Source organism: Onychomys torridus, chromosome X, assembly GCF_903995425.1.
Source record: "Onychomys torridus chromosome X, mOncTor1.1, whole genome shotgun sequence".
Taxonomy (NCBI): Eukaryota; Metazoa; Chordata; class Mammalia; order Rodentia; family Cricetidae; genus Onychomys; species Onychomys torridus.
In genome coordinates, this window is record NC_050466.1 from 101,891,893 (window position 1) to 101,904,021 (window position 12,129).

The window sequence follows — 12,129 nt, forward strand, 5'->3', positions numbered from 1 at the left end:
AACCCAGGGCCTTAGCGCTTGCTAGGCAAGCATTCTACCACTGAGCTAAATCCCCAACCCCCCTTCATCCTTTAATACATCCTCTCTCTCTCCAGTCTCTCACATGCCCCCGTCTCTCTCTCAAATTGATAACCTTTTTTCTTTGATTATTTCCACTTCGTAATGAATAACTAGTTAGACAGTTTGTCCCTGGATGAGGCTAATTCTCCCACTCTCAGCAGTTATTAGTTGTCTGTAATTCTTTGTCTATGGGGTGGGACTCCATTTGTATCAGTCTGTCTAATGATATTGATTAGGCAGCCATTTCTAACACACACAGTCTCATAGCTAACTTTGTGGTCGTCTAGCACTTAAAATCTTCATGTCTCCTTCTCTGTAATGTTTCCTGAACCTTAGGTGCAGGATCTTTTTAACAGTAGCCAACAGATACAAATGGATATATTATTGTACATTGTATTGTAGCAGGAATCTTAACAGGTCTTATTAATAAAATCAAACCTGAGGCCAGTTATTGGGGTGAATGCTGGAAGATCAGAGAAGCAGAACAAGCCACAGCTTCCTCACCTCAGCAGTTTCTCAGCTGATCATGTTTCCTCTGACTGAACGCTTCTGAGTCCTTATCCAGAATGAATCTCAGCTGAACTGTGCTGCTCCGAAGCCTAAAAGCTTAACCAGCCAAATGCTTCTAGTTTCTGGTCTTCATGCCTTATATACCTTTCTACTTTCTATCATCATTCCCTGGGATTAAAGGCTCACTTTCTGGGATTAAAGGCATGTGTCACTATGCCTGGCTGTTTCCAATGTGGCCTTGAATTTAGAGATCCAGAGGGATTTCTGCCTTTGGAATACTAGGATTAAAGGCGTGTGCTACCACTACCTAATCTCTATGTTTAATATTATTGCTGTTCTGTCTCTGACCCCAGATAAATTTATTAGCATGCATAATGTATGGGGAACACAATACCACTACAGTATATTTAATATAAATTTCTTATTTTTGAAGATGTTGAAAGTTTTCACATACATCTGCTGGCAACTTTTTGTTCAAAATTCCCAAATCTTACATTGGCAAAAAAAAACAAAAAGCAAAAAAAGAATCTCAGATCTTTATTTCAAAACTTGATCAATATTGAACTAGAGGTAGAAATATTCAAAGTACAGTTGAAGTTATTCATGCCAATATTTCCTAAGATACTAAAATATTGATTTCAAATTGAATCAATCAATAAAGAGTAGCTACACTTTCATTCTACATAAGAATCTTTTACTATTTTTGTAGGTTTTTTTTTTCATCAATTTCTGATATGGAGGGTAAAAGAATGTTTTCACCTTCTTGAATAAATTTTGAATAAATCTCTTAATAAGCAGCAAATTACACTGGTAAATAGATAACTCTGATAAGCCAAACTGGTAGATTTATAAAATTGAGAGAGTAGGTTTAGTACAGCCTGTACTTTTTTACCTTCTTAAATTTATACTTACTTAAAATAACTATGAATTTATATGTGTGTACAATTATTAATATTAATCATGTCCCTGCTAGGTTTTGTGTGCTTATCAGTGTATTTTTGTTGTGGTGGAAAATGAATATTATTTTGTAAAGAATTTTCTATTTTAACTTTTTAAATGTTTATCTATAAGAGATAATTTGTTTCATTCTATGTCAATGTATATATAGCTTTCTGCATTTTTGACAAATACATGTATACAATCTACATTGCAAGATATGTATTTATAAAATATTATTCCGAATCTGTACCCAAAAACTTGGGATTGGATTTTTCTGTTACACTGAAACTTCTAAATTCACTTCCAAGTTCTGTCTGGCTTTTCCTATTTTCCAGAAGTGTTAGAAAATAAATTTAACCACATTCCTGCTGTGAGATGTTCTGTATGTCAAATGTGTTGCTCTGATTGGTTAAAATAAATAAAGTACTGATTGGCCAGTAGCCAGGCAGGAAGGATAAGGTAGGCAGGACAAGGAAGAGGAGAAGGCTGGGAAGTGGAAGGCTGGGGGAGAGACACTGCCAGCCGCTGCCATGAGAAACAACATATAAAGACACCGGTAAGCCACAAGCCATATGGCAAAATATAGACTAACAGAAATGGGTTAATTTAAGATAGAAGTAGATAACAAAAAGCCTGCCATGGCCATACAGTTTGTAAACAATATAAGTCTCTGTGTGCTTTCTTGGTTGGGTCTGAGTGACTGTGGGACTGGCAGGCAAGAGACATTTGTCCTGACTGTGGGCCAGGCAGAAAACACTAACTACAAATTAAATTTAACCACACTCCTTAAAAAATTTAGACATTGACTTACATAAAAGTTTAGAAATATTAATCCAAATTAATGTATACAATAATCTGGTATCACATTTCCTGGTTTTCAAGAGTGTGTCCCTCTAGTTCAAAGACATCTTGGTCTTTAGAAAAATAAATTATGCAAAGGCAAAAAAGAAATTAAATGTAACTATACTCCTTTAAAAATTTAGACATTAAGTTATAGGAAACTTAGACATATTAGTCCAAATTACTGTTATACAATTCAAACTCAATATTTTTCCTGCTTTGAAAGCAAGGTACTCAAAAGTGGAAAATAGTTTCAGAAGAAAGGGATTCCCTTGAAAATATTGTAAAACACACACATGGGTACCACCACACACACTTAGAGGTATTTTATTTTAAAGTCTACTTTTTAATATGTTCATGTAAAATAAGGAAATAGACTGCAAATTAAAAGGAAGACAGTCTACTTTTATTATTTATGGTTATATAAAATATATATTTAGTTTTTAAAATTAAATGACAGCAGTAACCAATTTTGCATTATTATATATTCTTTCTTCTGTAGAATATTGCTAATGCTTCTATAATATGTTCCTCCATTCTACATGATGTTATATTGGAATTGAAAATATGAATTTTTATTTAAAGAATCAAATCTATAGCACCTTTGGCAACTTGCTTCTAGGTAAGAATAATCTTATGCTTAATTTCATCATAGTGGTAAGAGCACTTGAAAGAGGGGAGAAAAATCACATGACACAGGAAGTCAGAGAATGGTTAGAGAATCAATCTTGACATTTTGTGTTTTTCTATTGCATAAACTGTTGGATCCTATGACAACTATTTTAATTCTTTCTAATTATAGGTTCTTGAATCACTTTACTCCCATAGTTCCCATTCCTTCAGATTTCTACCATTGCCCCCATGGCTACATAGTAAACAAGCTTCCAGCACATGAACTCTAATGGCAGAACCTATCTTCAAACCTCAGCATCGTTTGAGCCAAATGGAGTACTTATTCCTGTCACACATCATGTATGTATGCATCTATTAAAACTCTTCAATCATTCTATCTGATATACACAATTCACTTTTTCATTGTACAACAATGTATTTTATGTATAGTGAGTCTAAAACATATACCACAAGTCCTAGACATTTACTTAGAATCTTATGAGACAGGATTCCAGATATAGTTTTCTGCACACATTGGCCATATAAAAAGTACTATTTGAGGTTTTATTTGGTTATTGAGAGTTTCTGTAATGAGTGCTCTGCACAAACTCTTGATGACATACAACTACAGATGTTAACACAAGGGGAGCGGCTGGGTGGTGGTGGCGTATGCCTTTAATCCCAGCACTCAGGAGGCAGAGCCAGGCAGATTTCTTCTGTGAGTTCGAGGCCAGCCTGGACTACCAAGTGAGTTCCAGGAAAGGCACAAAGCTACACAGAGAAACCCTGTCTCAAAATAAACAAACAAACAAACAAACAAAAGAATCTATGGGGAAATAGTTTAAAATTTTGGAGATGAGAATAAATTGCTCATAACTCATAAAATGAGCTCTATATCTGATCAATACGTATTTAGTGACTTTTGAGTATCAGACAAACCAGAATTAGCAAGAGTTCTCTGGAGAATATAGCTAATAGAGTACATGGTGGGAAAGAAGAGGCTGGAGTTTCCAGATCTGCAACAAGGAAGCTGGAGAAGCATGTGATCTGATGCTGTAGTTCAGGTTTGAATGATTTCAGGCATGAGTCCCAGGAAAAGGCAACATTCCTTTAAATCTGGACAAAGGTTCATGCATTCAACTGGTTAAATATGTCACACTGAATTATGCGAATCTCTTTTACTCACTCTGTTAATGTAAATATTAAACTTACACTGACATCCTCACAGCAACAGCCAAATGAATGTCTAATCAAATATCTGGGCATTTTATAGCCCAGTCAATTTGCTGTAAAATAAGTCATGCTTACTAAAGCAAGATTGAAAAGGGAAAGTTGCAATTAGATTTACACACAACTGGAGATAAACCCCAAACTTAGAAGAGTTAATTTCCTTCTCCAATTTCTTCTTAAAGCCATTTTGCACTGGTTTTGGTAGATGTTTATAAATCATTTCAACTTGTCCATATTATAGTGACGTTACTAGGCTCACACAACTTATTAACTACAAAATTGAAACTCAAAATCTTAAAAATTCAATATTAATTCTAAGGATGTGCTAAAATAAGTTCCCTTTTATTAATGTGAGTGTAAACCACGAGATCTGGGTATACTTCAAAATCAATTGCACCATAATGTTAGTGTTATGCTATTGATATATGCTTGTTTGAATTAGAAATATTTGCCTTGGCATAAAATAGTCATTCTGAATCAGATGTCAAAGTATTTTGGATACTACTAAAGAGTGTGGTGATTTTGAGTGAATTTAAAACATGCCCTGCTGCATCCTTTTATAAAGACTTCTGAACAAAGAAAATAAGCCTTATCACTGCCTGTGAAAGTACAGGGCATGATAAAGAGGTGTTTATATAGGCAAGAGGCCAGAACGATGTGTTCATTTTCAAGCTATGGACAACAATAGAAAACATTTCTTTCAAGCTAACTCAGAAAAACACTGTTTCTCCATATGTTAGCTTAAGTTAGTTACTATTCCTACAGCCTTTAGTGGTGTGTGTGTGTGTGTGTGTGTGTGTGTGTGTGTGTGTGTGTGTGTGTGTGTAGGGGTGTGGGGGTGTAGTCATGGCTAATCAAGATGATTTTACAATTTTCATAGCTTCTATTTTCAAGTAGAATGTTTATCCAGAGGCATTCACAATTTTAGAAAAGCTTTGCATATAATAACTGCAGATCTGCATAAGGGGACTGAGGATACGATGCTTTTCCTTAATGAGCTATATTCAAATTTTACATAAGAAGAATCCAAAATAGATCATAATGAATTCACTATGACAAACTCTCCTGGGACAAATTGGCACAGTTTTGGAAGTGGGCTACTGAGGACTGAGTATGACAGTAGGCGAGAGCAGGAGGGATGTAGAAGTGACTTTAAACAGGTTGCTTTTACTCACATGCCTGGGTTTATGGAGCAGCTATACACTTTGGCATCAAAGAAGCTGGGTTAGATATTTACGAGTTCAGGCGTGAGGGCTGTGAGTTTGCAAATCTAGCAGCTGGAGTGTGTTTGTGGTAGCTGCTTTCCTGTGCTAAGCTGATTTACTTGTTTAAGGTCTGACCTCATCATCCTGTCAGTATGGGTTCCCACCTACACTGTTAGCGGCAGCTTTCTGCTTCAGCTAGGCTGGAAGTATTCACAGTGTATCACAGGCAGAGGGGGAGGGGAGAGAAAGCAAGAAAGACTGCTCTCTCTCTCAGCACTTGTGCTTTTGTTAGTTCTACACAAGAGGCAGAGAAACAAGAGATAACAAAGGCTCCATTTCCTTTCTGTTAGAGAAGGCTTTTGTCTTTCCTCCGGCAACAATGTCAGTGTCCGGCAAGAAAGAGTTTGATGTGAAACAGATCCTGAGGCTTCGCTGGAGATGGTTTAGTCATCCTTCTCAAGGATCGCCTAATACTGGAAACTGCCTTCAGCAGGAAGGATATGAGCATAGAGGGACCCCGGTTCAGGGCAGGTTGAAGAACCACTCACGGGACAGAAACGGACTGAAGAAAGGCAATAGTCCTGTCCACCACAATATACTGACGCCGGTGCCAGGACCAGCCCCTACCCATCAAAGAGTCCTCCAGAATTGGCACCAACAAAACGTGATAGTACATCTTCAAGCAAATGAAGATACTCCTAAAGCGGTTCCAGAGGAGAATTTACTCAGAGAAGCTTGTGAGAAGCGCTCACGAGATTTGGAGATGATGGGTGATGACAATATAGAAGATTCTAGAGCACGGTAGGAGTTTTTTGGTTATGTAAGTGAAAGCTTTAGCCTAGATTAACTTATTCTACAAGACTCTCATTTCGTGCTAAATGGAAGTGTTACAGTATCTGTGAGTTTGTGAGCAGCCAATCAGGGTCTTCAAGAAACCCCCGCCTCTAGTCTATGAAAGGACACTGTAATCACGAATTTGTTTTGATAATTAGTGGAAAGTTATTTTTCTTATGGTAGGTTTACTTCTTTTACATTCTCAATTCATTCAGAATTCTCTTTCGGTTTTAAGAGACATTTCTTTAAATGACTAACTTCTGTAGATATCTTAAGCAGCTTAGATGTTCCAACAGTGAGGATTGTTTAGACAAGTGCATTAAATCAGAACTCTTGCTGATTTTGTGAACAGAGCTAACTTTGACAAAAATAAATCCAAGCTTGAACTGCTGAGCATATCGTTTACGGATTAGGACATAGTGATAGTTTTAAAATTGTGTTTCTCTTTAAATAAGAATATGTAAAATTTTTTAGCATTTGAGAGCCAGTCATTTCAAGTGGCATTACTTTCACAGCCAGTTTGTAAACATAGAAATGTTCATTAGGCAAGTAATAAAAAGCTGCTCACATTTGCAGGATTTTAAAATAGTAAATGCCAAGTTGTTCAAGACATTAAAATGAGCTAAGGAAATGAAATGTGTATTTTGGAGTAGAATTCTTATGACATGTGATTTTTATCCTAACTTGCTTTCATCAGTAAGGTTTGAATGCAAGAAATGTTTATTCTATCCTCTAGTATAAGTAAACCTAGTGCATTGCCCATTTCTTTTTTTTTTTTGTATTGACATTGCCAGTTTTGTATTGTTAATTTGGTTAAGTCATAATTGAGTTTTGAACTGAAATTAAGTTTTGGAAGTGATATAGAATAAAGAACCTGCTTTGATGTGTTGAAAAATCACATATGAATCTACAATGAACCTAAACTAACTTCCTTGGAAATCTAGATGCTTGACAGTGTGTTCCTGTTAAGGAATGGGATATTTTCCTCATCATGTGGGTTTATTCAGTATATTTATAAAATGCTGTCTTATTTTCATGAATTCAAATCAGAATATCAAAAGAAAATGATGTATATCAACATTATGATAAGAAAAATCACATATGGAAAATGACAGCTATATAGGAACTTGGTCTTAATGAAATGCAAATGTAAAAAATTGTGAAATGATTTTAGGCACAATATAGATATTTTAAGATATCGAAGTGTTTCTTTGAGAGCATATGTATTTTTTTCTTTACCCAAAGAAAACAATATAACTGTTAAGATTAAAAACTGAATTTAGCACACCTGAAGGACTTTCAGAGTAATATGCAATTAGTGTTTATCGATTCAGAGCATTTTTCTGTAAGCTGTTCTCATACATTTTAACTGACAATTTGAAGGTTAATGGATATATTTAACTCTGCTATATACAAACTTTAAAAGTCCACTGTCATTTCCTAAGAAATTCTTGGGTATCTGGGAATAAAATGAAAAGAATAGAGCTGAGTCTAATAAATTAGATGCTAGAAGAAAATTTCAAGTAGTTGTCCAGTCTACAGCACCACCAGATGATTTTACTTATGATTTTGACATTCCTTATGTTCCCAAGAATTTTTCTGATAATTAAATTTTCATAGTAAAGTTAGTATTTCTTAAAATAAACACAGGAAGTACTTATATGTATGCCAAGACTATCAAGGCAGAAGGGGAGGACTAAACTGAGGAGCTTATTAGTTAAAACATTATATCTTAGTATCTTCTTACCGCCTATTATAAATTTGTATGTTTTGTCTCAAGAGAGTTCAAAGAAAAGCTTTTGGATTTTTTTTTCTCCTTTAATTCTTTCTTCTGTAGCAAGATAGCAGAACTGGAGGAAAAGACTGTGCTAAATTGGTAGCAGCCTGCCATATCTTTGATACAATTATTTTGACTAAAATGAAGTAAAATAAAAACAGCAATCAGTATGGAAAAATAATTAAACTACTATGGGTGAGCTCTGCTATTACAGCAAAGAATGCCTTTTATGACATTCCACTTTCTGTAAATATTATAAAAATTGAATCCACAATGAGCTGATTTATAAGTGTCCAGTATAACAAAATAAGTCAAATTAATTCCCCAAAGATATTAAAATCACTGTGCTAGTTTTATTAACGTGTTGATATAATAAATTCAAAAATTCAAAAATAAACCTACAAGCTAAAGAATAGCTGTCATATGTTTAATCCCTGTGAGGATGCATATATCAATATTCCCATCATCACAGTTCTGAATTCTTTGGTCATTTGATTTTGATAGTTATCTGCCAACTCTTCATCTTTACTTTTGCGTAACTACCTAATTCAAGTACTTCTTTGTTTCAATCATAAAGTTCCAATGATAAACATTTTAATACATTATGACTGTGATAAGCTATAGCCATAGTTAATTATTCCTAAATAAATAATTGTGTTAATGTTTAGGTGGAAATCTAGTGTTAACATTAATCCACATTATACTAAACAACAGTTATTGAATAAAGTGAATGTGACATGTTTGTGGTATCAACACACACATTTATGGTACCAACACACACCTTAGTAGAAAGCTTCCAGTTAAAGAGCTATTTAGTTTAAAGACATCAAAAGGAATGGGGATCATGCCACTGTCTTGTTGGACTTACAAGGTTTTGAAAAACTGACGACTGTACAAATAAATTAATCTGTATATATTTCTAGTTTGGGAGTGTGAGATGAGACTCAAAATTTTGTCTTCATTGAACACTTTCTATTTTACAAGTGAAATTTGTCTTGAAAACTTGTAATTGTAATTTTAAATATCAATATAGAATAGGAAATGTGAATTATATTAACAGAATTTTTCAATAAGTAAATCCACAAATATTGAATATCCATTGTGTTCAGGAATTCTTCTAGGTGTTAGGAATAAAATGGAAACAAAAGAAAGAACTCAGTTTCATAATATATACATATTATGAACTTATATTCATAGACAGAGAGGGGATAAACAGCCAAAATATAAACTTTAAACGGCTATAAGTGGTCTTAAAGAAAATTAAAGGACAAAGAGTAGAAAAGGAGGTTTTCCTTCAGATAGTGACAGGTTTTCTGAAGCAATGAGAGTTGGGCAGAAATTCAAGTGCAACGAAAGAAGCCAACCTTCTGATTATCAAATATGAGGCAAGTGAGAGGTCACTGCCCCTGTTCCACAGAAGAGCCCTTAACTACTATACATCATTTTTCTGTGCAAATCAGTACTACATGTCCCCACATAACCAACTGAATCAAGTACAAAACATCCTCAGATTAAATGGTGAACTAAAAATTTCGCATTGCATTGTTCATTGTGGTGTTTTTATGATCACATTCATGGCCCTTGGACACTGAGGTGACTTCTCAGTCATCCTGTAATGATGGTGGCATTGTGCTGTCTAGGGAACTGGATACCCTGTTCCCATATAGTATGCTTCAAGCACAGAGGTATATGCCCTTTGTAGGAAACATAAACATGACAGTGTACAAGTATTTTTTTTTACATAAAATATTCACGTAGAGACAAATTCAGTATGGGCTTTAATTCTCTGTCCAAACCCATCTGTTATATGGACTCTGCTTAGAAAATAATGAAGCACAAGGAGAAACCTGAATTGAAAATGATGAAACTTATTCTAATATTCTTTCTAATACAACAAAGAGGCAGCTGTATAGTATTGGTAGGCAGGCTCCAAGAAAGTAAAACAGTGATTTCAATGACCCTATGCCTGAAATGTACTAGATACATTGAAATACCAGTGCATCTTCTAGTAGAGTTCTCAACAGAAACAGTGAGAGAAGAGATATTTGGGCAGGTAATATTAATACGATAAAATGAGATGGACTTAAAAATATCATTGTTACCTTTATTTATATGTATGAAACATGTTTTAAGAAACCAGTTTTAGATATCCAAGTGAGTGTTATATCAAAAGGTGTAAAATATGTCTTTTAATTCCTCATTAGTGTATGGTTTCTTTAAAATGAATGTATGTTGCATGATAGGATGATGTGTGTATTAAACATCACCAGTACAACACTGATGGTTACAGTTAGGGTACGTAGGAGGCCTGATAAGTATCTGGGAGAAAAAAATAAATTTATCTTTCATTTGTTAAAAAGCTATTTTATGGTATAAATTATACATTTTAATATGCATTTTCTTATTAAGTAAATGACAATTTGAAAACTGAAGGGTTTGCAAACACAAATGAAGAAACAAAAAGAAAAAAATAGTACTGTTTTTAAAACTGATAATCAAAGTAATGTTTACCATTTCTCATTTCACAATGAATATTATCAGAGTTTATTTTGAATGCTGAGCTCAGTACTTAAAAATATAGTGAGACTGAATTGATCAGTCCAACTGTCTCCTACAATAGACTCTCTGATTTCCATAACAAAAGTTGTACACTTGCATTTGTGTTCTCATAAAAGCAAAATACAAATATATCTGTTATCTGGAGTAATATGCACAGTGCATGATTTTCCAAACATACACAAATGCATTGATTTTTTTACTTAAAAAATCAATACTAAAATCTATCTAGAACAGTCACAAGTGCCTCAGTGTTTTTTTTCCATCCTTTCCACACATAAGCTTATTCTAAGGTGTTCAAAGGATTAATAATATGTAACATATGGATAATTTATGGTTAAAAACCTTATGGATTTGGTCAATGATGCTTCAATTAGCAATGACAACTCTTAAAGTGAACATGATCCTAAAAATTCAGAGTTACTTTGCCATTAATAAAATGTTTTGTAAAAAAAAAAAAAAAGCATTTTGTATATTAAAAATACTACTTGCAAATAATCAGCTAGTCCATAGTGAAATGTAGTGATTTATAGCAAAGGGACAGAGTAGTAGCTGGTTTTGATGTGGTATACCTGAATTGTACCTTATTTCAACATTTATTGTATTCAGGCACACACACACACACACACACACACACACACACATACACACACACACACACAGAATTTTTGCATGACTCTTTTTCTCTCTCATTCTTTCAAAGAAAACAATTTCATTGCAAAGTTCATATTCATATGGATAATTGGTATTTCTCTGGGAATTGTTTATCTGGATATATTTTGTTGCATACTGTTATTACAGTTTCCTATTAGAGAAAGTCACATTTTAATCACTAAGTATACCATGCAGACTAGTGACATAGTAAATATTTACTGATACTTGAAATAAAAATTACATCTAACTTTAAAATGCATTTTCATTGTTGTCTACTACTTCTCCATTGGAAGAAAATATTGATACATATGAAACCATAACCATTATATAAAATCTTTACCTTCCAATGATAAATGGATCATATTGCTATTGAGTATATTTTATTTGTGTTCATTCTATTCAACTCAGATATTTTCAATAAAGAGAATGCCAAATACTTAGGCATAGTGGGAGAGAGATAATATTTTCTAATTGTATATTTAAAAAATCAACTTAAGGCATGTAAGTTAGAAGTAAGATAATTTAAATCAAATTGTTTCTAGTTATCTAACTGTAAGGCTGGAAAAGCAATTGTTGACATTTTAAACAAAAAATTATATATGTGTGTGTTCTGGAAACAGTATAAAATATGAGTTTTTCAAGTCAACAAATAGACACAATACTTTAGACAGCATTATTATTTACATTGGAAGAGAGAAATATCAATGATCATGTTTATGCAACTTCTAGAAATGAATCCTTAATCCTTTAGTAATTATCATTTTATTAACCGTGTCCTATATTGGTCACAGTGACTTACCATTTGTTTACTTTCAAATGATGTTGTAAGAAATGTACCTCACATTCGTTTATCTTCCTATTTTTTATTGAATCCTCAATAGCCACATTTTAGTAGTACTTACAAACAATCAC

The 12,129-nt window shown here is 33.7% G+C and overlaps 1 protein-coding gene across 2 annotated transcripts in view; it reads left to right on the plus strand.

The window, feature by feature from the left end:
• Window positions 1–5,556: 5,556 nt before the first annotated feature.
• Klhl4 (kelch like family member 4) overlaps window positions 5,557–12,129 on the plus strand; it is a 71,962-nt gene continuing 65,389 nt past the window's right edge. For both annotated transcript variants that reach the window (XM_036174375.1, XM_036174376.1), the window contains exon 1: window positions 5,557–6,197. In XM_036174375.1, coding sequence (XP_036030268.1) covers window positions 5,776–6,197 — 422 coding nt within the window. In that variant the 5' untranslated portion in view covers window positions 5,557–5,775. The remainder of the gene's footprint in view (window positions 6,198–12,129) is intronic.